This window comes from Panthera pardus, unplaced genomic scaffold (assembly GCF_024362965.1).
Source record: "Panthera pardus isolate Hobbes unplaced genomic scaffold, ASM2436296v1 HiC_scaffold_3, whole genome shotgun sequence".
In the NCBI taxonomy this organism is placed as follows: domain Eukaryota; kingdom Metazoa; phylum Chordata; class Mammalia; order Carnivora; family Felidae; genus Panthera; species Panthera pardus.
In genome coordinates this window covers 17,870,792-17,898,618 of record NW_026526876.1, presented here as the reverse complement: position 1 = coordinate 17,898,618, position 27,827 = coordinate 17,870,792, and the positions used below count along the sequence as shown (strand labels likewise).

General features: G+C 46.4%; 1 protein-coding gene and 1 long non-coding RNA gene across 3 annotated transcripts; one reads left to right on the top strand and one right to left on the bottom strand.

The window, feature by feature from the left end:
• Positions 1–46: 46 nt before the first annotated feature.
• On the bottom strand, positions 47–27,827 carry PRPSAP1 (phosphoribosyl pyrophosphate synthetase associated protein 1). 2 transcript variants are annotated; one of them, XM_053893223.1, is made up of 10 exons: positions 27,183–27,827; positions 22,266–22,318; positions 19,362–19,428; positions 12,542–12,714; positions 11,083–11,198; positions 10,573–10,628; positions 9,640–9,785; positions 2,245–2,315; positions 1,354–1,500; positions 47–805 (listed from the first exon to the last, which is right to left on the bottom strand). In XM_053893223.1, exons 1-10 carry the CDS (start codon positions 27,350–27,352, stop codon positions 647–649), a joined length of 1,158 nt encoding a protein of 385 aa, XP_053749198.1. In that variant the 5' UTR covers positions 27,353–27,827; the 3' UTR covers positions 47–646. The 2 variants fall into 2 exon arrangements, with proteins under 2 accessions (XP_053749198.1, XP_053749199.1); XM_053893224.1 differs by lacking the exon at positions 22,266–22,318 and having other exon boundaries at positions 27,183–27,295.
• On the top strand, positions 15,716–21,079 carry LOC109276899 (uncharacterized). The gene is made up of 2 exons (XR_002084901.2): positions 15,716–16,188; positions 20,866–21,079. It is a non-coding gene; the product is annotated as an uncharacterized LOC109276899 (long non-coding RNA).

Below are 27,827 nucleotides of genomic sequence, written 5' to 3'. Positions count from 1 at the left end.
GAAGGCAGGAGAGTGGGCGGCTCTGCAAGGCAGCGAACAGACCGGCAAGAGCACAAATACTTTTATTTGCAGTTGAACAGCAACGCAGGTATCCAGAGACGGGATGCTACTCTCTAATCGGACCTCCTTGCTAGGGGTCGTGCCACACACGCTTCGTTGTTCAGCGGCCGGAGGCCCAGCAGCCTCTCACAGAAAAAGAGGGTTTTCTACGAAAGGCTTCTGTGACGTCGGACGGGGAGAGGACAGCTAGAATGGAAAACGGTGCCGGGCGCTCGGCTCCCCTAACCAAGCTCCACACCGACACACGCAGCTCCCCGCGGTGCCGACCGCCAGTCACGGAGTTAAGACCTTACCTGCCTTCAACTCCTTTCCCATTTCAGTAAGATTCGGAGCTTCTTTTCAGGAAAGCGTAACTTGTGTTTAAGGAACGGGATGAGGACGGCGGACGTTAAGGCCATTTATCCAGGAGCTCTGTCCTCCCCTTGACCAGCTCAATGCCTCCTACCTCCCGAACTTGGCAAGACAGACTACATGGCTCCAGGCTGTTTGCAGTCCTCCCCTGGAAGGAAACGCGGGGATGGACGTCGACGGCCCCGCTTTCCCCACGTTTTCCGCAGGGGCCCCGCGGTCCGGGCGACCGTGGGAGCTAGTCATCCACGGTGATGTTGCGGAAAAGGTAGGCCATGGATTCTCCGTTGTGGATTCTCCGAATCGCTTCAGAAAGGATCAGGCTGATATCCACGGTCTTTATCTTGGGACACTGCAGCTTCTGCACCTCGTGAGGGACGGTATTCGTCACCACCACCTAGTCGTTGCGGCAACGGGGGAGATAAACACGGTTACTGACGTGCGTGCCCCAACGTGGTCACGCGGAAAAGTTGAGCCAGCCGCCTCCCCGAGCTCCAGACTACAAGACCTCATTCCACTGAGTATATAGTTTTTACAAAGCAAACTCAACCGACATTACACAAGAAAAAGGCGACAGAGTCCGGAACAGAAGATTGTGAATGTCACGGTCTGCTTACGCAGGAATGACAGGGCCCGGCGCCTTGCTGAACCTTCCTGTGGTCAGGGAAGAATTCGAGGCTTCAGAGAAATGCCACCAGAGTACCAAATTACACCGCAATACAAACTACATGAAGTACATAAAGCAAAGCCTTATGCCAACAGACACATGTTCCCAACTACACGTCTGGCCCAACAAACGGCCGGCCGGCAAGGCCACTACCTCACAGGCCCTCCAGGGAGCAGCTCGGCAGTATTGATGGAGCCACCTTACTATTCACAGAAAAGAGAGAAGCCAGTTTGGACGCAGGCTCAGTGTGCTAAGAAGCCCCTTAAGAGCAGACGCACCTCGTCAATGGAGGACTCCTCGATCAGGCGGGGGGCCTCTGCAGACAGGATGCCGTGAGTGGCCATGACATAGATCTTGTAAGCGCCTCTCTCTTTCAGGATCTCCGCCGCAGCGACGAAACTTTCCACATCATCGATTATGTCATCCTGACAAGAGAGCAGACTTAGCAGTAAGGAGCCACCCTCTGTCTCTCTGGACACACGCCTCTCTGCTCTTCTCTGCGCTCGGTTTCAGAGGATCTCCAACTGGAGATCAGAGCTGTCCGCCTGGGCCCCAGACCGAACATCCCGCAGTGGCAACAGAAGCGTGTGGACGGTGCTTCGTGTGGCTGTCAGTACTCAGAGTCACATGTGACACGTACAGCTAGACGTCGGGACTGCCAAGGCGCATTTCTGTGTCCCATTTACTTGTTTCCTTTTTTTTTTTTTTCTTCAAGAAAAAGTGAAATGCCAGAACACAGAAATAAAGTGAGCCATTGTAACCAGGCCCAGCAACGGCATTTAGAGCTGGGAGCAAATCGGTCGTGCTAACGTACAAAGAACAAGGCACTTGTTCTCATTCGTAAAAATGGAAGAGCTCATCTTTAGTTCATCTCGTGGCCCTAAAGCTGAAAGTTGAGTCCCAGACCCCTGAAGACAAAGGTTATTTATGGGGTTGAATTCTCTTACGGGAGTTCCTGTGTTCTTTTTACATCTGTAGGTTGTAATAATCCCTGTTCAACTATATAAACATTCCTACTTGTCCTAAGGGAGTGTGGATGAGAAAGGACAGACGAATCCATTTAATAACTCTGTCATCCTCACTAGAAACATACTCCCAGAGTGGACGACCTCTAAGAGGCAGCAGTGTCCTCCCTGCACACGAAGGACGACACACGACCACGACCATACCACTATGATTGCGATGCGCCCGCCAACATCTCCGACTACAGTTATCGGTGGCTTCTCTTTGGCCATCATCACTAGCAAAACAAAACAAATCACAAGTTAGTCATGTGTCACTAAATAAGTATAATCGCAACCTCATTCCCTGGAAGTGGTGGAAAAAACCCCATTATTTAAAAAAAAAAAAAAAAAAAAGAGGAAATTCTCCGAAATGAACCTAGGGTCTCTGAAACAGACTGTCTAGAGCAGTGCTGTCCAGTAGAAACAGGTGAGCCATATGTAATTTTATGTAAAATTTTATGTAAAAAGAGGGGTGCCTGGCTGGCTCAGTTGGTGGAGCACAAGACTCAAGGTTGTGGGTTCGAGCCCCTTGTTGGGTATAGAGATTACTTAAAATCCTTTTTTTTTTTTAATGTTTGTGTGTGTGTGTGTGTGTGTGTGTGTGTGAGTGAGAGAGAGAGAGAGAGAGAGAGAGAGAGAGAGAGAGAGAAAGGGGGTGGGGAGGGGCAGAGAGAGAGGGAGACACTGAATCTGAAGCAGGTTCCAGGCTCTGAGCTGTCAGCACAGAGCCTGACGCGGGACTTGAACCCACAGACTGTGAAATCATGACCTGAGCCGAAGGTGGACGCCTAACCGACTGAGCCACCCAGGCACCCTATAGAGATTACTTTAAATCTTCAGGGGCGCCTGGGTGGCTCAGCCAGGTTAAGTGTCTGACCTCGGAGGTCATGATCTCACAGTTCATGGATCCAAGCCCTACATCCAAGTGTCCAACTTCGTGCTGACAATGCAGAGCCTGCTTGGGATTCTCTCTCTTTGCCTCTCCCTGACTTGTGCTTTCTCTTGCTCTCAAAATAAATAAACTTTAAGTAAAATCTTTAAAAAATAATAAAATCTTTTTTTAAGATTACTGTCGACTACGTTTTTTTAAATGTTTATTTTTTAAAATTTATTCTTTAATTTAAAAAAGAAATTTTTTTTTTTAATGTTTATTTATTTTTGAGACAGAGAGAGACAGAGCATGAACGGGGGAGGGTCAGAGAGAGGGAGACACAGAATCTGAAACAGGCTCCAGGCTCTGAGCTGTCAGCACAGAGCCCGACGCGGGGCTTGAACTCACGGACTGCGAGATCATGACCTGAGCCGAAGTCGGCCGCGTAACCAACTGAGCCACCCAGGCGCCCCTAAAATTTATTCTTTTAAACTTTATTTATTATTGAGAGAGACAGAGAGCGAGCACAAGCAGGGGAGGGGCAGAGAGAAGAGGGGACAGAGGATCTGAGGCAGGCTCCGGCTGATAGCAGAGAGCCCTATGTAGGGCTTGAACCCATGAACCATCAGATCATGACCTGAGCCAAGGTCAGCTGCTTAACCGACTGAGCCACCCAGATACCCCAAAATGTTCATTTATTTTTGAGAGAGAGCACAAGCAGGGGAGGGGCAGAGATGGAGGGAGACAGGATCTGAAGCAGGTTCTGCACTGACAGCACAGAGCCCGAGGTGGGGCTCAAACTACTGAGCCGTGAGATCGTGACCTGAGCTGAAATCAAGAGTCAGACGTTCAACCCGCTGAGCCACCCAGGTGCCCCTAAAATAAAATCTTAAAAAAAAAAAAAAAAAAAAAAAAAGAAAAGAAAAGTAAAATTAATAGATTTTATTTTACCCAGTATATCCAAGATATTATCATTTCAGTATGTAACAGATATGCAATAAATAAATAAGTAAATAAATAAGGGATGTTTTGCTTTTTTTTTTATACTAAGTCTTTGATATTTGGTGTGCAGTGTCCATAAATAGCACTGGCCATGTTTCAAGAGCTTAAGGGCTACACGTCACTAACAGCCACTAAGAAGTCTTCAGACAGCACAGGTCTAAGGACAGAGCGAAAGCGCGAGGAAGATCTTATCGGCAGGAGAAGCCACGCTGTGATGCCACGCAAGCCAGAAATATCTGACTCTAGCTGAGACTGATACAGAAATGTAAACTCAATCCCACTCTGTAGAAAACGAAGCTGGTAAAGGTGCCAGATAAGAGAGCCAGCTTTGCTTCACTGTCTTCCAAAGTGACTTTATTTGGACAATGTAACCTTATTATCAGATTATTATCAGATAACTGGCCTATTGACATCATCAGTTTCCTGAAAATTAGGAACTTGAGGACAATAACCATGACTCCATCATCTCTTCCTGATTTGACCGGTCCTTAAAGGAGAGGCTTCTTATCTCACTGGACAATTTACACGTGGGAAGGCCCATTCAGTACACAAACCTAACTACGGGGTAGAAAAGGGAAACAAGAATTCACCCTCAAACGAAAGTGAGCAAACAAAGAAAAAACAAATTTCAGAAGAACAGGCTAAGTAGTCTACTTTTTAAAGCTTTTCGTTATGCTGAAATATTAAACCAGGAGGGGGAGAGGGACACAAGAATAAAACTCGAGGTAGTCCTATAGGTTAGTAATTATCAGCAAACAGTCCATTTTAATGGATTCCTCTCTACAGGTACGGCGACCCTCAAAGAACAGGCGTGCCTCTCTACCTACCAGCAATCGGCCAAGCTGAAATCCAGCACTATTTTACTGGCCAATTTCAACCAACATTTCCTGATTTCCCATCCCAGAAACAAGGGCAATTTTTTTGAATCCGGGCAGTTAAAGAGGCTCTGCATATACATAGCACCTAAAAGAGGGAGAGAATAAGCCACCGGCATTAGGAAAGGCTTCCCTAAGCTCTGTCTTTAAATTAGACCATGTGAGTAGGTGGTTGTGTTGGCCTACCCGCTTCTTAGAGAGATGTGGTCCCTGTTCTTGACCATTTTCCTCTGTGAAAAAAGAATTGCAAGCCAGTGTCCCTCACCCAAGGCCAATAAAGACTCAGCTCAAGTTTGATGCAGAAAACATGTCACAGTACTCCTGTTTGCTTTTCTGTAATTCTGCTTCTCCCAAAAAACTTCTATCCGTTTGGAATGAAAACCAGGCATGGCTATAGGATGGAGGCTTAAAAGGCTTTTTTTCTTTTGAAAAGCAAGCATCCCTCCTGGTATGCTCATTCCCTGCTCTTAACTGGGTTTGAGATCCGGATAAAACTGAACATACAATATGGTCGCTACGAAAAAACAGAGACTTTAGTATAGAGTCAAGGGAAATGAACAGCACCTCACAAACCCAAATTTCCTAACAGCTTGCCCCAAAAATAAAACACTGAAAATTCAAATTTTTCAGTAAAAATTGTCAGACACTTTCTGTATGTACTGAAGTTTAAGGGTAAAAGATGCTAAAACTACCGTTTAAGATTCTGTTCTCTTGCCTCATTTTCTCCAACAAAACCCAATCTGTTTAAGGATGAGATGAACTGTGGGGTACCTGGGTAGTTCAGTTAAGTCCAACTCTTGATTTAGGCCCAGGTCAGGATCTCACGGTTCGTGGGATCGGACCCCGCGTCGGGCTCTGCACTGACAGCATGGAGCCTACTTGGGATTCTCTTTCTCTCTCTGTCCCTCCCTGGCTCATGCTCTCTCTGTCTCTCTCTCTCAAGGTAAATAAACATTTTTTTAAAGTATTAAAAAATTTTTTAAAGAATAAAATGAATTGTGCACCATCACTTGTGGCCAGAAATCACTATTAAAACTGTATCAACTCACTGCAGTGAAAATGTCAATTTACCAAATGACCTCAATATGAAGAAAGTAGGAAATTATCTTTTGCTTTTAAAATTAGCATTTTGCAAGCCACATTTATAACCATCCTTAAATTTTACATACTCTTTTACTCTTTCCCCAGAGTCAATTAACCAAAACTTCCCCTCTTGAAATATAGAGCAAGAAAGAACCAAGAGGAATTACTCATTCCTTATGCAGTTTGATCTCATTCTATTTTTAGTTCAATGGAAGGTCAAACTTTATCAACAGACTGACAGTAAAAAGAGATATAAGAAATAAAGGTCTCCGGTAGAACTAGAACTGAGGTTATTTTCAAGCTCGTGACTCGGTCCACACGCAAACAAGTCAAAACTTACATTTAATTGAGGCTCATGTCTGTTTTCACTTTAGTGGTGAAAACCACATCTTCACTTGTAAAATTAACAACCCAGGAAAACCAAGCCAGAAAAGGTGACTTTCTCTCCTTTTTGTGATCCAAACTCTTTAATTTTCACCAATGTGGCAAACACAGAGCTGTCTTTCGCAGAACCACTGGCCTATAATCCTTTCAAGTTCATTAGATGCCCTTGCCATCAGGACGGATTCAACTCTATCTTATAAAACAGAAAAATTTATACGACTTCACTTGTTTTTTAAAGTTTATTTTTGAGAGAGAGAGAGAGAGAGAGAGAGAGAGAGAGAAACAGAGTGTGAGCGGGGGAGGGGCGGAGCGCAAGAGGGAGACACAGAATCCAAAGCAGGCTCCAGGCTCCAAGCCGTCAGCACAGAGCCCGACCCGGGGCTCGAACCCACAAACCGTGAGATCGTGACCTGAGCCGAAGTCGGCCGCTTAACCGACTGAGCCGCCCAGGCGCCCCTCTAAGACTTCACTTTTAATAAATGACTCTTCATCCTCATTACCATTAAGCAAAGCCCTTAAGACGTACCGGAAGCATAACGGACATATAAATATAAAGCATATTTAATTTGGAAGGTACAATTACACATACAAAACTAGCATTTTTTTTTTTTAAAGCATCCCCTTGGCTAAATCTGTAAGAAGAAATCAGAAAATGATCCTACGGCAACTGTAAAAAGTGGTCATGTGAACACACCTGCATGTGGATGAAGGAACACACTGCTTCACACCAGCATAGAAAATACTACGATAATTTGGCAATATCTATCAAAATAAACTCTGACCCAGCATTTTGTTTGCCAGTCTCCATCCTGTAAGTACATTCGGTCACTCAAGAAAGAACAGAAGTCAAGGTTAGTCACAGGTAGTAATGTGACCCAAATCTTGGCTAGTAAATACCACTTTCCACCAAAGGAATCGGGGCTCCTTGTTAGGACGGTTGATTCCAGGGCTGAGGAAGTACACGATAAACATGGAACGTCTAGTTGTACCAGACAGTACGGAAGTATCAAAAAATGATACGGACGCGTCAAAAGAACGCGGGAGGTGGCTCGAAGGCGTCCTCTTTGGCCAAGTCTAAGACAATTTGAGCATTACAATAAACAGTAGCGATGGATTAGAGAACATGCTGAACAAAGTAAGATTCCATGAATCCATCCCGATATAAGTGAAGGAACGAACAGGGCAGAAGGGGAGTTGGAAACATCACCATGTGACAACATAGTAACTGATTCAACCTAATGTGAAGAAATACACAAGCCCCAGTGAAGGGATATTCTATAGAACTGGCCTGTACTCTTCAAAAGTGTCAAGGCCATAAGAGACCAAGAACAGAGGAGCCACTGCAGATTAAAGAAGACTAAAGAGAAACATCAACTGAGTCCGATGTATGATCTTATACTGGGTTCTGGGCCAGAAAGAAATGATTTCCCTTCGCTCTAAAGGATCCTGGTGGGACAACTGGTAAAACATGAGTAAGGTCTGCAGATTAGGTAATAGTATTGTAACAATGTCAGTTTCCTGAGTCTGATAACTGCGCAGTGGTTACCTAAGAGAATATCTGTTTTTATGAAATAGGTACCGAAGCATTTAGGAATACAGGGGCACGGTGTCTGTAAATCCCTCTCATACGCTTCAGAAAAAAAGAGTATGTACATAAATGTTAAATCCGGGGCTCTGAGTCAAGAGGAGAGAGGAATTCTGTATTATTCCTTCAACTTTTCTCTCAGACTGCAGTTTGTTCAAAATAAAAAGCTGAAATATGGATCCTGGATCCCGCTGCTTCACTCCAAGCCCTGGCGCCACCAGCTCCGGGCCGGGTCTCCGTGTCCTCACTGGCAGACTAAGGGATAACACGAGCGCTTTCACAAGGTCGTGTGAAGACCACATCTGGAGATCTACTAAAGGGCTTCGAATACCTCTTGACACATAATGAGAGCGCAAAAGATGTTTATTATTACTGGTGCCTTGTTTTTCATAACCAAAGCCTGGGAAAACTCTACATGTTCGACAACAGGGGACTGATTCAATAAATTATGGTATATCCAGGAAACAGGGCACCACGAAACTATCAAAGACCGAGAGATCTGTACAGACTGATAGGCAAGGGACAGAGCAATGTGATATACTACCACTATGTGAAAATGAGAGAACATGAGATGCATATAGTCTCTAAACGGATATAAGAAGCCAACTATCTGCAGGTCAGAGCAGCTGGGGAGGAAAGAGAAAAATCTAGGAGGAAGACAGGGGAGTGGGGTAGGAAAGTTTTTTTTACTGGAAAGAATTTTATACTTTTTGAATTCTGAAGTATTATCAATGTATTGCCTATTCAAGAACTTTAATTATGAAACCTTCAAATAAAGTAAAATGCTACGGTACCAAGAATTTAAATTGACAGAGTATATTGCTTGTTTGTCTTATACAGAAACCTCCAAAGTTGAAAACAAAGCAATGGAAATTCGATGGGGGAAACAAATCAGTTTACACCTTTGACGGGAGTCTAAGTAACCTGGGGTATAACCATTCTGGTATTTTCCCACTCTATTAACCTCTGTATGTTTCTGAGGCATGGCAAATAGATACAGATTTGAAAAAGAAATAATCTTTGGGGTGCCTGGGTGGATCAGATAGTTGAGCATCCGACTCTTGATTTCAGCTCAGATCATGATCTCACCGTTTGTGGGTTGGAGCCCCGCGTCAGGCTCCGCGCTGTCAGCGCGGAGTCTGCTCGGGATTCGCTCTCTCCCTCTCTCTTTCTCTGCTCCTCCTCTGCGCTCTTTCTCTCTCTCTCTCTCAAAATAAATAAGTAAACTTAAACAAAAGAAAGAATCTTCTCCCTCTAAAAAGTATGTTATATATTATAGTCTAGGATGCAGGACATTACCACTCAAAATCCATGGAAAGAAATAGCCTCCACACTGTTGGACTAATTAATAGCAAGTTAGTCAAGTATCAGGTCGAAGGGCTATATTACTAAAGTAAGAGCTAAAAGTCACCTGGGTCACCAAAGACTAGTGCCTGATCAGTGGCTGCTACTGTCGACCTGACCAAAGTATAGAAGCGTAAGATTTCGCACCATTACACATACAGCATTTTCATTAAAGCTAAAGTTATTCCACACTCTCTGAAGGCTAAGTGCCACCCAGATTAGTTCCACTGTCCTCACACATGTCTGCGAATGTAACACAATCTCCTTTTACCAAACGGGAGATCAATGCAATACCATTCAATTACTGGAAATACCAAGATAGCATACATCCATACACGTATTAACTCCTAGCCAGTCACACTACTCCAAACTTTCTTCCGTTTACAAGTGAAATAAAAACACAGAGCTAATCTTACACGGCAACTCCAGGCCCGGGTGGACGGTGGCATTTTTGACCATCGGGGGAGAATGACGACCGTCATCCATGTCCAACTCTGTACACTGGGCTTCTCCGTGGATTACAGCCAACCCCAGACGGAGTCTCTCCGCATATGACTGCGCCCTAAGAGAAAGAGGGAAGCAGCAAAATTCACGGGAAGAAAACCCAAGTGTCACTATCTCATTACTCTATTTATCATAAAACGGAAACATCACTCAGGCTTTTAGGGACACACAAAGGAATTATTTCTACAAATCAGAGGCCTTACTGAGGCCTAGACCAGAACGTTAAGTGCCCTCAAGAGGCCCAGGAGTTGACATGTGGGCCAGCATCTGATTCTGGATAATTTTGGTTCTACTCTTTGTCCAATATTGTAACACTCCTAGGGGCGCTTGGGTGGCTCAGTCAGATAAGCGTATGACTTCGGCTCAGGTCATGATCTCACGGTTCATGGGTTCGAGCCCCGCATCAGGCTCTGTGCTGACAGCTCAGAGCCTAGAGCCCGCTTCGGATTCTCTCTCTCCCTCTCTCTCTCTCTGCCCCTCCCCTCCTCGCACTCTCTTTCTCTCTCAAAAATAAATAAAACATTAAAAAAAACAAAAACAAAAAAACCCCACAGCCTGAAAAATGCTCATATCCCTTTGTTTTCCTTTTCCTGAGAACCTGAAAGGAAGAACTTCCTTTTCTCCCCCAGGAAAACGGAGTAATTCAGAGACTGATCTGTATGGTTGGGAGACTAGAGACAAAGCTGTGGTGGGGACAAGACAACAATGGGAAGGGGGGTGGGGGGCGTGCACTCAAGCCAAGGAGCCTTTCCGGGACACATTATGACAGACCCTAGATTCCAAAACAGCTCATTCTGACTCAGAAGCACCCAAAAGGAATTTTTACAAACGTCTAGCTTCTTTACCTTTTGGCCGCATCAGGAGACTTCGCTACAATGACTGCATTCCTGTAATTTGGGATCTAGATTTGGGGGAAAAATAAGAAAATACTGGAAAGTTATCAAAAATAACACCTGGATGCCGGCATGACACTTTTCCCTCTCCTAACAGGGACCCATTCTAGCAATCGGATACGCTAGGATTTCATTTACACATTTAAAATTCTTTTAACGCTTATCAATGAACATCATTGCCAAAGTACTGCTACGTCAAGAAGATAAATAATTAATTCTTAACACCTTCATTTAAGAAAACACAGGTAAATTGCTAAATATACTTAGAAGGAAATCTATTTTTAATGGCTTTACCAAATATGACCCTCCTTGCCTCTATGCTGACCCTATCCGGCTGCCTGAGGCAGGAAGACTTAAGGGAAAGATCATTCGATGTGCCCTTCCATATTGAAATCTGATACCAGAGGAAAACTACATAGGGTCTCTTTTGAGGAAAATGGGGTGTTTGCTCATGCTCCTCACTTCTTCCTGGATATACTGAAGCAGGAAAGGTGAGGCTCTAAGGTTGTCCACAGGAAAGCTGAAAAAGCCTTGTATTTCCTTTTGATGAAGATCCATAGTGATAATGTGAGTTAAACCTGAAATTTTAAAACAAACAATTACAAAGTTCACCCCTACAAGTTACTGGCTACAGTGGCCACAAACTAGACGCCCACTCCTGTTCCCTAACCGAAGGCTGAAAGCAGGGAACGGATTGCGAACAAACACCGTAAGCTACAGAGACTTTATTTGCGACCTCAACAAAACTGAATGGGCTAAACAATGGGTCAAGCCTCATGTGAAAGAGCCTATGCCTTCCACATAGACAAAGAGCGCCAAAGCAGAGAAAAAAGTGCTCTCCTCTACTATCATAACTAGCTTGGTCCCGAAAATGAAGAAAAACCAGACAGAAGCAAAGATATGAATATGGGATTAATAAATACTAAAGAAGTAATGGGTGTAAAAAAAAAAAAAATAGTAAGGCCTTGACTAAAGAGTCTAGGAAGAAATGTTAAAAGGCCTGTGGCTGAAGCAGAAGGAATAAGAAAACAAATCCAAAGTAACATACCTATTAGAAGAAAAACTCAGATAACACAAAGATAAGACATTGAAGTTAGGAACAAGTTCTAAATGTCACATAAGAATGGGTCAAGAAGTATTCTAGAAAAACAAGATACACTCTTATAGTCAACAGTGCTGATCGAAAAAAGGTACACGTATAAAAACATTACAAATGGCCAAAGGTCACTGCAAAACTTCTAGGGCAGTATTTCTTGTTCCTCCCCAAAACATTACACATTTTTAGAGAATGGAATCCAAATGTTTTTTCTCAGGACTCAAATATATATTAGAGTTTTTAAGTAAACACGCCAGGCAAAAATCCCAGTAACTAGAAAGTGTTTTTACATTTGATTCGTAGGCCAGAAAGCATGTTACCACTACAAAAACACAGAATGAAAGCAATTAAGAACGAGCTGCTAGACAGAGAGACAATCAGGGAGGGGGGAAAAAAAGAGCATTATATAAACTGGAGAAGTAGCAAAAGAAAAACCTGGTTTTAATATTATGCACACGAACGGCATTTAGCTAACCGAGGCAAATACATAAAACCTAGACCTGGAGCTCAAAAGATCCCCTACGGATGCCAAGATCACAGCTAAAGTTTTCATGGTCAGATGAAATGAAAAGAAGTGACAGATGACGGAAAAGCCCAAGATTAGAGAAGAGACGACGTCGCACTCAAGTAAGACAAAGAGAAAAGAAAAAGATGAGAATTTACACCTAAGCTCACATATCCCTAACCGGAACTATCAAAAGGGAACAGAAGAGAGTAATTAGTGAGCAACACTTAAAACCGGTCCCGAATTAGCTCTGAGGGAGGGACTACTCTCAAGCAGGAAGAGTCCTAAGTGAGCACCCCAAGGTCCGCGTCCACACTCACCTGCTTTCGCCAGCATGGACGCCAGGAGCTTGCACACAATGGAGCCCCTCTTCCTCATCTTGCTCTGCTTGCTGTAGGGGAAGTAGGGGATGACTCCGATAATGTTCCTGGCACAGGCCGTCTTCAGCGCATAAGCCATGATCAGTAACTCCATCACGGCGGTATTCACATCTCTGAAACAGGTAAAGTTTGTAATTGGGGGGGGGGGGGGTAGTTTCATTTACTAACCCCTAAAAGAGATCTGAACGTCAGCGATGGCACACGGGCCGCCAAGATGGGCGTCACGGGCATTTTTATCGTCACCTAGCTTATGATGGCACCTTGTGAATACAGGGGAAAGGCTGTTAGCTCTTTGCAGCTGTGGTTGTCACCTGTGGTTAGGTAAATCCATAGCACAGCTACCCACACTCACCTACGCCTGGCTGTTCTGTCAGTGATGTGATCGCTGGGGTGGCATGTGAGGCAGACGTCAACTGCTGGTGGCCAGAGTTAAGCAACACCCGTGGGCACCATCCCACGCACGGGGGACTCAGCCCCTGCGTCCTGCGAACGCCAAGGGAGGGGGGGGCCCACTGTCCTGCTATGTAGCTGCCATCGCCAGGAGGGATTTGGTCTGTTTGTTCTTCCAGGGGTAGCGGGTAGGGTGGAGGATGGGGAGGTCTTGGAACTAAGTTTTCAAAAATCTCATCCCTTTTTTCTCAAGTACACAGATTCCCAACAGAGGTTACTCAGAGAGAGACAAAGAAAGAAGTATGGATCTGAAAGATATTCAAAGGAAAGGCTACTTTCAATTTTAATGAATGTGGATTGCTACTCTTCGCCAAGGCTGATGGCGCCCAAGAAGGGCTCTGCCCTTAAAATAGGTGAGAACCAAAAAACCCAAAACCAGCCAAACACACACACACACACACACACACACACACGAGGTGAAAACCTTAGGGCAGAGGGAAGCTCCGAGCTGAGTCCCTTGTGTCACTCCACTCCAGGTCACCTGGGAAGGTCTGAGACTGGAAGCCAAAAGCGGCCCCGACAGGGTCCTCCCTGAGTTTCGTGGAGGCGAGTTCCCAGAGAATCTGAGACAGGGCCCACTGGGCAGGAGCCTGGGCCGAAGACTCTGCCCTTGGGGAGGGGCCTGGCAGATGCCTCCTTAGCTGTAGCTTGGAACACACTGGGCTAGCAGAGTGAGTTCAGTGGCTGCGGGGAGGTACTCTGCCCTCATAACCCAGTAAGACTACTCTCCCCTGTTCACAAAAAAGAAAAAAAAAAAAAAAAAAAAGAGGTGAGAGCCTTGAAATCCTTCAGGATGTTCTTCCAATGGTCCTTGGATTATTCAAGAATCGTCAAACACCCTCTCTTTGGAGTCAGGAGTGTATCTCCCTTGCCTTCCTGGGAAAGAGGATCATTTCCCACGTCTTAGTTTCTATCCATGTGCGCAGCCGGCCCTCTGGGGGTCAGTTCTTGAACTGTCTGACACACAGCAGTGACGCCCTCATTTATAGCAAAACGGAAAGCCTGCCATCAACACGGTACCGACTTCGTTGAATAAGATACTCATCATGGGGATTGCTTTCTAGCCTGAAGGGCGGTCGGGCCAATTCCTCTCAGTCTCTGAATTTGCGTGTGTCCCTCTCTCTGAGGGTATCCGTCCTCAGAGCATCTGGGAGTGACACGCTGCAAAGACATCCTTGCGTTCCGACAGCGTTTACTTCCACATTCAACTTCTAGAATTTCCGACCTCACCTTCGTAATTTGGATTTTTCGTAAATATTTCAGGGTTCGGTCACACAAGCATTTCTCCCAGAGCGTGGGTATAATGGACTCAGGGCTCAATTTTGAGACAACTCTGACCTTCCTTCCGGACTGCTGACAGGTTACGGTATTTTCCGGTTATTTCCTTCCTCTGAAATAAACTGGAACATTCTTCCTTCTCATGCTCCCAAACTAATACTGTCCCAAGTCGGGCATCACAAGGTTAGAGGACACACAATCTTTTGGCAATAATCAGGACAAAACATTTACCAAACACTTTCAAGGTACTTCGGAATTTGTTAGACCTGGTCAATTTTAGTTCATTCACATATTCAACAAATATTTATTGAGCAACAGGAATCAGGCACTGTGTTAGGTGGGGGAGTTAAAATGGCAAATGGGGCTGACCACAGGGGAAGAAAATGCCAGAGGCCCACACTGGATCACCCTCGTGGTAATCACGGGTCCCAAGAGGGGGCACGTCTAACTCCACGTTCCCCCTCCCAGACTTTTATTTTTTTTTTTATTAAAAAAAAATTTTTTTTTTTTAATGTTTATTTATTTTTGAGACAGAGAGAGACAGAGCATGAGCAGGGAAGGGGCAGAGAGAGAGGGAGACACAGAATGTGAAGCAGGCTCCAAGCTCCGAGCCGTCAGCATAGAGCCCGACGCGGGGCTTGAACTCACGAACCGTGAGATCATGACCTGAGCCGAAGTCGGACGCTTAACCGACTGAGCCACCCAGGTGCCCCTCCCCTCTCAGACTTTTAGACTTCATTCCACAGAGGGGAGAGCTGCTCTTCCCCCACTGGATCACCTGAACCGGTGCCTCGTGGGCTCTGAATGTTATGCTGGAAGGTTACACAGTACCTGGAGGACAGCGTGTAAATAACTCAGGCGTCCACATCTAGACTAAACACCAGGCATCACATCTACTATAGCCAAAGTCCTCTTCCGCATATAGACTGCTTGACAATGTTGGAAATACAATTAGAGCTTTCTTAACCTTCCAGGGGCGTGATACTGGGCGGTGTTGCAAAAGTTCCGCCGGCTGTGGTTTCTTCCATCAGACCTCAATGTCAGCAATATGGTTAGAGTTGAAGCTAATAGATTCCGAAAGAGTATCTGCCCAGGTGGCTGGGCTTTTAGCTGGCTTTGTAACAGCATTTATAACACACAACCATAGGATGCAGTGAGGTTTGGGCAGCACACCTCAAGGCCCGCCCAGATGGTAAGATGTTAACATAACAAAACGAACAATTTTCAAAGAGCCTGGATTTCAGCAAAACTTCCCTTTCACTAATTACTAATTTCTGCCGTGGGATTTCATTTTCTACTTTTTCCTCTTCCTATTGACCTATGCCAAGGGATTCAACATCCTCCAGCCCAAAGCTAAGGAAAGCCTCCCATGCCCCACCCCTTCGGTCAGGAAAGCAACAAAGGAGCCTCTGTCACACTGGCTCTCCCCGTTCCCTGCGGGACACTAGACAAACCGGACAGCAGGCAGTTAATCTGTGGGCTAGCAGGGTGAAGAGAAGCTGGCTGGCAGCCTCTGCTTTGTTTATCTGTTCCCTAAGACTGTTCCAAGTACATCCTGGCTAGTTTTCGTGGTCTTTGTATCTAAGTAGGACAATCTTAATTGTTTACCAACCGACTCGTTTTTCTTTCCCCTAAGATAATCACATCCTATATTAAATCCGACCCTTGTTGCTCTGCCGGTTTTGATAAACAAAGATAAATGAGACACGAGGAAGCAGACATGGTCTGTATACACCAGCCGAACGGCGCAGGACCGCAATGACAGGCCGACACCATAGATGGAAGGAGTGACAACACGCTAACGGGGTGGGATTTACCCCACCTCCGACCCCACGACTTAATCATCTGAAGCAAATAAGGTATAAATGTTCTTCTCTTTTTTAATTTTTAAAGTTGATTTATTTTTAGAGAGAGAGAAAGGCAGGGTGAGCAGGGAAGGGGCAGAGAGAGAGAGAGAGAGAGAGAGAGAGAGAGAGAGAATCCCAAGCAGGCTCTGCACCGTCAGCACAGAGCCCAATGCGGGGCTTGAACTCATGAAACCGTGAGACCGTGACCTGAGCTGAAACCGAGGGTGAGACACCCAACCAACTGAGCCACCCAGGCGCCCCGTAAATGTTCTTTTAATGACTCTTCTTACATTACATCAACACACTAGGCCTTGTAACATAAACACGGAAATTGTCCTTCAAAAAACACTCTGTAAGCTTCACATCCATTTTACTTCCTTCCCTCGCTCAGTATATTTGGAAGCTCCTGGAGTACTGACGTGAAATGTTGGGGTTCGGGAGCAAACGGTCAAGAAAGTATTCTTGAGACGTCTTCAGTGCAAAAAAGGGCTGTTTTATGAAAGCACGGGCACAGGACCTGTGGGCAGAAAGCACTGCACCGGGGTTGTGAGGAGTGGCTGATTATACACTTTCAAGTCGGGAGGGGGGTCAGGGACAGCGCTGAGTCTCGAAGGAACATGGAAGCAAGGTGTCCAGGACCTTGAGGGGCTAGCTCTTATGAGGAAGAGGTCATTTCCTCCAGTAGAACCGCAGTCATGAGACCCTGCAGATGTCTATCAGTAGGCCAAATGCTTGGAGAATGACTGCTAGTCTATATCTTGGGGCTGGGAGGGGGCAGTTAGAGATAAAGGAAGTTTCCAAAGGGATTTTTTATAGGATCCTGGAGGTTGGACGGACGTCAAGCTAAGACTGCCTCTTGCCTCTAGCAAAGTATTAACGTGGAGGCAGCTAAGCTCCCTGAGGAAGGTCACTCTGCGTGTCTCAAATACCTGTCACTGAGCTGTAAGCTGTGAGGAAGTTCAATTTTTTTTTCTTTCGCCTTTGTTCTCCACATCGAGTATCAGACATTTAAATCATGCAACATAGCGGTGCCCGGGTGGCTCAGTCGGTTAAGCGTCTGACTTCAGCTCAGGCCATGATCTCATGGTTTGTGGGTTCGAGCCCCGCATCGGGCTCTGTGCGGACAGCTCGGAGGCTGGAGCCTGCTTCGGATTCTGTGTCTCCCTCTCTCTCTGCCCCTTCCCCGCTCTCTCTCTCCCTCTCAAAAATAAACATTAAAAAAAATTTTTTTTTTAAATCATGCAACATAATCACTTCATTCAGAAAGGCTTTTTGCCATTTCCAAAAAATTGAATCCACCCTCAACAATAAAAAACGTGCGATTACTGGAGCAAAGGGAATATGTTGCAGGCTCTGGAGGGGGGTTTTGGAAGGTGAGCCCCGCCTCCGGGGCTATTGGTCAGCGGCACCACCAACAGGGGTGATGACATTAGTCTCCCCTGGCGAGCACAACACCAGAGGGCAGCCTCGCGGGTGACAGAGCTCCCACGCTCCCGCATTTCGCCCCCAGACAAGACCCTCAGGTCTTCCCCTCATTTAAAAAAAATTTTTTTTAAATATTTATTTTTGAAAGAGGGAGAGGGGAAGAGAGAGAGAGAGAGAGAGAGAGAGAGAGAAAGAGAATGAGCGGGGGAGGGGCAGAGAGAGAGAGACACAGAATCTGAAACAGGCTCCAGGCTCCGAGCTGTCATTGCAAATCCCGATGCGGGGCTCGAACCCACAAATGGTGAGATCATGACCTGAGCCGAGGTCAGGTCAACCGCCTGAACCACCCAGGTGCCCCCTCCCCCTCATTTCTAAGGTGCAGCATCGAACAAAAGCACGAGGCAAAAAGAGTGCCAGGACCGGGAGGAAACCGGCACAAAACCAAAATTGCCGGACGACTAGTGGGCAAAGTTACTATCAAAGTATCTATCAGAGGCGCCTCATCTACCAATACTACAGCGGCATGGATGTTTACACCCAGCAATTCCATTTCTTGGAATCTTCCTATGGAAATACCGGAAACACAAGATGTCCAGGCAGGGTATGTGCTGCAGGCACTCGGGCACAGGCTTCAGAGGACGGATTCACCCCCGTGGGGGAGGGAGGGGCTGAAAGTTCCCACCCTCTATCCTCTGCTGACTTCCCCAGGAGCCCCCCTCTAGTGGTGATCTAGAGGCTTCCCAAAAACCATCTCAATAACGTCAGCGCAGGAGTGGCTGTAAGGGGCTTGCTATGAATAACAAAAGACACCTTCATTGCTCTTATCGCTTAGGAAATTCCACAGGTTTTAGGTTTTAGGAGCTCAGCACTGGGAAAGGAAGACCAAATACACACACACACACACACACACACACACACACACACACACACACACACACACATCTTTTTTTTTTTTTAAGATTTCATTTTTAAGTGATCTCTACACCCTGGGGCTCGAACTTACAACCCTAACCGAGATCAAGAGTCGCATGCTCTACCAACTGAGCCAGCGAGGCGCCCCCAAATATATATTTCTTATTATAAGTCACATTTTCACTGAGGCTAAAAGTAGCTTCCATGTGGGATTTGGGTGAAGGATTAAAGAAGATACATGTAAGAGCCTCACCCCGATGGCCTCCAGCGCCGTTCTCATCTTTTTTTTTTAATGTTTATTTATTTTTGAAAGAGAGACAGAGCATGAGTGGGAGAGGAGCAGAGAGAGAGAGAGAGAGAGAGGAAGACACAGAATCAAGCTGTGAGATCATGACCTGAGCCGAAGTCGGGTGCTTAACCGACTGAGCCACCCAGGCGCCCCAAGGGCCATTCTTACCACGACCACAGTCTCAGGAATCTCAATAAACCAAGACAGGAAGGTCTGCACTTTCCAGAGACATACACAGATACCATCGACACCACAGCAGCTTGAAATGGGCCACTATGCCAAAAAAAAAAAAAAAAAAGTACAAAAACTGCATCCGCAGGGGCCATGCATCGGATTTAACAACAAAAAGCTTTTCGGAGCGCCTGGGTGGCTCAGCCCGCTGCAGATTCTGTGTCTCCCTCTCTCTCTGCCCCTCCCCTGCTCATGCTCTGTCCCTCTGTCTGTCAAAAATAAATAAACATTAAAGAAAAAAAAAGAAAACGGAAGTGTTGCTTCTATGATAACAGAATTCTATCGCTAAGATTTTTAGAGGAAATCTTACCTCTAATGCTAATCTTACCTGGGTATTGTTTGTATAATGAAAATATCTTGGCCACGAACAGATTCTTTTATTTCAACTCTTGTTTCTGAAAAATAAAAAAAAGTCCAATAGTTTAGGGAAAGCACTTCGTGATACACTAATGGGGCAGCACATGGACGGAGTCAAGATGAAATCTAAATCAACACTTCACCTAGCGCACCAAAATAAGTCTGCAAGAGATCTCAGAATGACAAGCACCCATATAAAAATAGTGAAGCTGAAGGGAAAAAAAGACCCAAAAATACGCTAAAAGGCAAAAAAGTAACACAAACAGATCCACATAAAATCTCGGGGTCCAAAAAAGCAAACCCATCACCGAAATAAAGACAGGACGCCTGGGGAAAAGTAAAGAGGTCAAAAGTTAACTGCCTTCTTCCCACAAACGCGGAGGCCTCGGGCCCTGTCCTGAGGTCCCCAAGTGGAAGACCTGGACCAAGTAGGCGAGGACTGATCCAGGAGAGACAACGCAACGCCAAAGGCTGGGAGACTTTTCAGGCTAATGTGACAGAAAGAGACCAAGAGATGGGGCGCCCAGCTGGCTCAGTAGGTAGAACACGCGGCTCTTGATCTCAGGGTCGAGAGTTCGAGCTCCATGTTGAACATGGAGCCTACTTAAAAACAACAACAGCAAAATACAAAGACCCGGAGAGCGAATAGTGGGGTTGGTTAAACCACCTTCTCGTCCTCAGGTGCTTCATCTCAGGAGCTTCCCAGATGCCATCACCATAAATTAAAATTGTCACTGCTAAACAGACTAGCTCGTCTATCTGCTTTCAGCTTTAGGTTTTTGAATACCAGTATCTCCTGACTTGTCTTGACGGTAGATGAAGTTTTTAAAGTCACCAAGTAGAAAGTTACTAAGTGCAGGGGCGCCTGGCTGGCGCAGTCGAGCGCGCGACGCTTGACTTCAGGGTCGTGAGTTTGAGCCCCACGTGGGGCGTTGAGATTACTGAAATAAATAAAACTTTTAAAAAAAGTTACTAAGGGGCACAGTGACTCTTGATCTCAGCTCAGGTCATGATATCACAGTTCATGAGTTCGAGCCCCACGTCAGGTTCCGCGCTGATAAGCACGAAGCCTGCTTAGGATTCTGTCTCTCCCTCTCTCTCTGCCCCTTCCCCACTTGTTCTCTCTCTCAAAATAAATTAATAAACTTAAAAAAAAAACAATAAATTAATAAACTTAAAAAAAAAACCAAGTTTCTAAGTGTGGAAGCGGGATGAAGGATATCTGGGGGTTAACATATTTTTTAAATGCTTATTTATTTTTAAGAGACAGAGAGACAGAGTGCAAGTGAGGGAGGGGCCGAGAAACAGGGAGTCACAGAATCCGAAGCAGGCTCCAGGCTCCGAGCTGTCAGCACAGAGCCCGACGCAGGGCTTGAACTGTGAGATTACGACCTGAGCCGAAGTCAGACGTTTAACCGACTGAGCCACCCAGGCGCCCCGGTTCCAAATTATTTTACGTTAACTTGTCTTCACAGGGCATTGTATGGCCTGAAGTACACAGCCCCACTAGATTTACGATGCAGCACTCCTAGGACACGGGCGATCAACAAAGTGCTTTGAAGCATTATCATTTAATGTCACAATTTTCCACGGAAACTCAGAGGGCAGCAAAAATGGGTTACCAACCCAGGATGAGAGTCTACAAGAGAACTGAGAAAAAAATTTAGGCTGAAAGAACTCAAAGCTGGGTTTGTTTGGTTTGTTTTTTATTTTTATTTATTTATTTTTTTAATTTTTTTTTTTTTTACATGTATTTATTTCTGAGAGACAGAGAGAGAGACAGAGCACAAGTAGGGGAGGGGCAGAGAGAGAGGGAGACACAGAATCCGAAGCAGGCTCCAGGCTCTGAGCCATCAGCACAGAGCCTGATACCGGGCTCGAACTCACGAAAAGTGAAATCATGACCTGAGCTGAAGTTAGACGCTCAACCGACTGAGCCACCCAGGCGCCCCTGGTTTGTTTTTTAATTTTTTTTTTTTTTTTTTACATTTATTCATTTTTGAGAGGCAGAGAGACACTGCACAAGTGGGGAGGGGCAGAGAGAGGAGACAGAACCCAAAGCAGGCTCCAGGCTCTGTGCAGACGGACATGGGGCTCAAACTCAAACCGTGTGAGATCATGACCTGAGCCGAAGTCGGACGTCAAAGCTGGTTTTTTAAAAAAGTCATTACTACCTGGTACCAGATTGCTCTAGATGCCATTTGATGACATAAGGAGACACAGATGTAAAGGGCATTTAGCAAACATAGCCCAATATAGGAGAGAAAACATATTCTTTACATCTCTCCTTTTTTCACTGTGAAATGACAAGACAGTCACATTATCCTGGAAACAGGGGAAGGAGACTTTAAGAAAGAGAACAAAGAAAGAAAGATTTAGAGGCAAGTAGTGAATGATCTTAAAGAAAAATGTTTTCATGTTACACGGGAATAGCATCAGCCTTTTAAAAACATGTCAGTTGAAGGGCTGCTGGGTGGCTCAGTTAAGTGTCCAACACAGGTCATGATCTCACGGTTCGTGAGTTCAAGCCCCACGTCGGGCTCTGTGCTGACAGTGTGGGGCCTGCTTAGCAATCTGTTTTCCTCTCTCTGCTCCTCCCCCACTTACATGTGCTCTTTCTTCCTAAAAAAGGGGAAAAAAAAATAGACCAACGATTGATTTTGGCTCAAGTCATGATCTCATGTTTCCTGAGTTCGAGCCCCATGTGAGACTCTGCACTGAAGCATGAAGCCCGCTTGGAATTCTCTCTCTCTCCCTCTGTTCTTCCCCCTCTTGCTCTCTCTCCAAAGTAAATAAACATTAAAAAAAAAAACCCACGTCAGTTGACTAAACAGTTTAGAGAACAAAGGATGTTTAAGAAATCATTTTCACTTACCTCCATTGGTCTCTTGATAGACCACAGATTTCCCCAATTCCGCACCAAGACGCCTATGGGGGGGGGAGGGGAGGTAAAGGCAATAAGCTCTTTAAAAAAAAAAAAAACTTCAGTTCCTATGTGTATGTTTAACAAAAAGGCTAAAATAACTAGACTAGCATTCTTTCCCCAAAACCCAGAAAAGTTCAGAAAGTTTAATGCATTAAGAACCACACACCCTCCACTGTTCCACAAGCAGCTTCAAGGGCCCACCATTTTGTAACACGCTGCTCTACCGGGGGGGCGGGGGGGGGGGGGGCGGGGAATCCACAGCCAAAGTTTAATGTCTAGTTCATTGTTTTCTGAACAACGGTCTTGGAAAACCATTCCCAAACAGACGCGTGGCTACCGACACCGATTCCAAAACCACGAGTCACAGGTAAATGCAATGGCCGAAAGCGAATAGACTCCAGTGCCATTAACCAAACGCAGTGTGAATGTTGCTTGGCATCCTGATTAGAATAAACTAGGCACAAAAAGCCATTTTTGACACAGGGGAGGGAACTATGAACAAGGGCTTGATACTAAATGATATTAAGGAATTAATGATGTCATAGGTTTTGCTTTTTTTTTTTTAAAGGATTTTTATGTAATCTCTATACCCTCTGTGGGGTTCGAACTCACAGCCCCGAGATCAAGAATTACACGCTCCACTGACTGAGCCAGTCAGGTGCCCCGTCATAGGTTTTCCTGGTTATCAGGTAGCATTACCACTTTAGTGAGTGAAATGCTATGATGTGAGGGGGGAATCTGTTTAGAAATACTCCAGCCGCGCACGCAGGACAGCGAGGAAGGCCGCTGGGTAGAGGAGGTTGTGGCTTTCCGGGGCTTTGAGGAAACGTCAGACGCGAGGCCTTCTGGCCAAGTGTCTGAGAGTTTAGACTGTGGAGGATTCTTACATCCTAGCGGGCTGCAGCCTTCTCTCCAGGTTGCTGCGGCGGAACCAAGAAAGAAGGCATAGGCAAATTTCTACAGAAATTATGATTCCCTGAGAGATTCTGAGGTGAAGACGGCTGGTGCCTCTCGGGGTGCAAAGTGGTTTTGGAATGTAAAGAATTTCTTCGGGTTGGGCTCCATGGAAGTTTGTCACTGACCTGGGTTTCCTAACTATGAAACACGGATATTGGGGTATGAAATAGTTTCTCTTGATAAGCAAAGAACTAACAGATACTGTGCACAGTATAAATAGAATTATTCCAGTCAAGTCTACAATAAGATATTATTCAGCCTTAAAAAGGAATGAAATTCTGATACATGCTATCATATAGATGAACCCTGAAAAAATGATTCTAAGTAAAAGAAGTCAGACACAAAAAGACAAATATTGCATGATTGCATTTATAAGAGGTACTTAAGAAGAGGCAAATTCAGGGGCGCCTGGGTGGCGCAGTCGGTTAAGCGTCCGACTTCAGCCAGGTCACGATCTCGCGGTCCGTGAGTTCGAGCCCCGCGTCAGGCTCTGGGCTGATGGCTCGGAGCCTGGAGCCTGTTTCCGATTCTGTGTCTCCCTCTCTCTCTGCCCCTCCCCCATTCATGCTCTGTCTCTCTCTGTCCCAAAAATAAATAAAAAATGTTGAAAAAAAAAAAAAAAAGAAGAAGAGGCAAATTCAGACACAGAAAGGAGAACAGAAATGACCAGGGATTGGAAGGGAAGGGATCGGGGAGTTAGTGTTTTAAGGGTATGGAGTTTCTGTTCCGGATGATGAAAAAGTTCTGGAAATGGATACTGGTGACAGCTACACAACACTGTAGATGTATTTACTGAGTTGTACTGAGTTGTATGCTTAAAATGGTTAAATGGTGTGGTGCTGGGGTGGCTCAGCTGGTTAAGCGTCTGACCTCAGCTCACATCATGATCTCGTGGTTTGTGGGTTCGAGCCCCGCGTTGGGGCTGACAGCTCAGAGCCTGGAGCCTTCTTTGGATTCTGTGTCTCCCTTGCTCTCTGCCCCTCCCCTGTTCGCACTCTGTCTCCATCTCTCTCTCAAAAACTGAATAAACATTAAAAATATTTTCAAAAAAAGGTTAAATCAATGGTACATTTTAAGTTATGTACATTTTACTGTAATTAAAAAAAAAAATCCTTGGGGGGTACCTGGCTGACTCAGTCGGTACAGCAAGCAACTCTTGACCTCCGGGTCATGAGTTCAAGTCCCACATTGGGTATAGAGCTTAGTTCACATTTTTTTTTTTTTAAGTTTATTTATTTTGAGAGACAGAGAGAGCATGTGTGCAGGAGCAGGGGAGGGGCAGAGAGGGAGAGAATCCCAAGCAGGATCCCTACCATCAGCATGGAGCCTGATGTGGGGCTTGAACTCATGAACCCTGAGATTATTATCTGAGCCAAAATCGAGAGCCAGATGCTTAACCGACTGAGCCACCCAGGCATCCCTAGAGCTTAGTTTAATAAAAAAAGAAAAATCTAGCACCCCCAAAAGTGAGAGATAGGTAAAGTAAATGAAATAAGACTAACAAAAAGTTGTTAAATTGAAGCTAGATGAAGGGGGTTAATTATAACACGTATGTAACTTACACACATCCTGGGAATCGAGCACACCTAACTTTTCTACTGATTCAAGTGTATAACCAAAAGTATTTGAAAATCGCTGCTTGGAAGTTCAGATCCAAAAGCAGTCATGGAAATAAAATATCCTAACGTCAGGGACCTTCACGCTTTGCTCAGTGGTAAAAGCCTTTTTTCTTTTTTTTTAATTTTTTTTTTTTAACGTTTTTATTTATTTTTGAGACAGAGAGAGACAGAGCATGAACGGGGGAGGGTCAGAGAGAGGGAGATACAGATTCTGAAACAGGCTCCAGGCTCTAAGCTGTCAGCACAGAGCCCGACGCGGGGCTCGAACCCACGGACAGTGAGATCGTGACCTGAGCCGAAGTCAGACGCTTAACCGACTGAGCCACCCAGGCGCCCCTAAAAGCCTTTTTTCAAATAAAGTCTTACTCAGAAACTCAACATACGAAACAGATAAAGGAAGTATTTACAAATATTATTTACAGTAATTTAAAACATTTCTGGGGGTGCCTGGGTGTCTTCAGTCGGTTGAGCGTCCGACTTCGGCTCAGGTCATGATCTCGTAGTTGACGAGTTCGAGCCCCGCGTGGGGCTCTGTGCTGACAGCTCAGAGCCTGGAGCCTGCTTTGGATTCTGTCTTCCTCTCTCTCTGCCCCTCCCCCACTCATGTTCTGTCTCTCTCTGTCTCAAAAATAAATATAACCATTAAAAAAAATTTTTTTTGATAAAAAAATAAAAATAAAACACTTCTGGGGGCGCCTGGCTGGCTCAGTCTGAAGAGCATGGGACTCTTGATCCCAATTAGGGTCGTGAGGTTGAGACCCACATTGGGGGTAGTGATTACATGAAAATTAAAATCTTTAAGTATCTCTGGAACAAGGCAGAGAAGAACCTATCATTAAAACAAAAAAGCAAAACCACTGACCTTTTAAATGTGCCCTCCTCCATCTGCTTTCTCTCAGCAAGGTCACTGTGGTGAATTTGACCCAAAACAAACATGAGCTTTATATTTAAAGTTAGCATTTTAGTTGGCCTCAAAAAGCCAACATTTATCAGGGGTTAGAAACAGAAACTAGGAAGTAGAGAGGATTTACTCTTCTAATCTCACTTCAAACCCCCAACTGAAAAGAAAATAGGCATCGCTGAGAAAATAGGACTGAAGTTTCCCTTCGACATTTCCATCTAGAATCCAAAATTATATCCTTGCAATTATTCATCAACTCTGAAAAATCCAGAGAAACTCTAATGTAAAACTGTTTCAAGATATAAAAATGACTTTAAACGTTAAAAAAGCAAGCTATTCATTTTATGCCTTAGGTTTGTAACAAGTTTATCTGGAAAGGGTTCCGAAGGCTCTTCCTTTGCATTAGAGCTCTGGGACTCTCCAAGAGCCAACTAGAAAAGAGTTATTATTCCGAGGGCCACTGTGAGCCTCTGCTCAGCTACAAGCTTTATCTACATGATTTTGTTCCTGCTCGCGATGTTCCTGCCGGGTAGATAACAACACCGTCCCTATCTTACCGATGGAATTCAGGAAAATCAAGTCTCTTGCCCAGGGCCACAGGGTTAGTAAGTGGCAAGACTGGGGAAAGACATCTCAGAGCTGTCAGACCCCAGAAGCCACTTGAGATCACCGGCTTCCTTGGGTTAAAAACACACGGAAAGGCAAAGAGCTCCTTTCAAATGACTGCTCGAATCCAAAGCTCACTTAAGAAAATACGGTTAGACTTATTTCTTTCTTTTTTTTTTTTTTTTTTTTTTTCCGGTTAGACTTATTTTTATCAGCAACTCTGACAAATCTGCTCCCCTGGAGTTGTCCTGTCCTCGCTGCTCTCTCCGCCACCCCGGCTAGGGTTGGTGCACCCGGCGCCTGCCACCTGCAAGGCCCTCCCGCCGTCCCCCGCCCCCGCGCAGCCCCCCTTCCGGGCGCAGCGCCCCCCATCGCCGGGTCAGCGTGTTATAGCCCGGGGACCTGCGGGCCTCGGGCCCACCGAGGAGACCGGGGAGTGGCGACGACCCGGCTCCGAGGTCAACTCCCACTGTGGGGCAGGGGGGCCGCACCCAGGGTCCCCCTCCGGGCCCTCCCAGCGGGGCGACGGCAGCCTCGCCCCTGCCCGGGAAGTGGGAGGGAGTGGGGCGAGCGGTGCCGCGCAGCCGGCGCGGGGAGAAGTCAGAGTCCGCCGATCGCGTCGCGGGTGCAGAATGGTCACCCGCAAGGGTCGGTCCGGCCCGGAACAGGCGGGCCCGCGGCTCCGCGGCCCGGGTGCAGGGCGGCGCCGAGGGGAAGGGGCGTCGGGACGCCCCCCCCCCCCCGGCCCCCGCCACGGCCAGGGGCCCCGCCCCGCCCCCTTACTCGGTTATGCGCTTGGCCAGCTCGGTGCAGGCGGCCGTGGAGTTGGCCGAGAAGACCCGGTAGCCGGTGCGGGCGGCGTTCATGGCCGGGCGGGCGGCGGGGCTGGCTCGCGGGGCGCGGAGAGTCGAGGACGCCGAGAGCGGGGGCAGCAGCAGCAGCTTCTTGGGCATCGTCCGGCCCGAGGCGCGGTTACAGCCGGCCGGCGCGGGGCGGCGCCCGGAGCGGCTGCGGCTGAGGCGGCCGCGAGGCCGGGGATCCGGCTGGGGAAGGGGAGAGGCCCGAGACCCCCCACGTCCACGTACGCGAGGCCACCAAGGGCCGGGGCAGAACCCACGCTCGTGGCGACCGGCGTTGCAGCAGCCTCAGAGCCAGTGGCGAGGCCGCCGCCCCCTCTGGGCATTGGAGAGGCGCCGGCTAGAGCGCCCGCGGAGCCGCCATCTCAGATGAGGGCAGGGCGGTGGGCCACTCTTTGAAAGCTTGTTCTGCCGAGAGGAGGCTCGCGGATCGCCCCGCCGCTTGCCTTTGTCGCTCCCACGGGAGCTCTTTTGCGCTCACGTTCCGGGGCGGTGCGGCCTGACTTGGTAGCGGTCCCCGCCGTTTCCAGCTCTTCTGCCAGGATCCAAAATGTCTGCGTCCGAGGAGGGT

Excerpts from the sequence above, each read along its gene's own strand:
- PRPSAP1 (XM_053893223.1), bottom strand. The coding sequence starts at position 27,352 with ATGCCCAAGAAGCTGCTGCTGCTGCCCCCGCTCTCGGCGTCCTCGACT. Across the intron at positions 10,629-11,082 it reads TTCAGTATATCCAGGAAGAA|ATCCCAAATTACAGGAATGC; the intron begins GTGAGGAGCATG and ends CCCCAAATCTAG. Across the intron at positions 806-1,353 it reads AGGAGTCCTCCATTGACGAG|GTGGTGGTGACGAATACCGT; the intron begins GTGCGTCTGCTC and ends CGCAACGACTAG.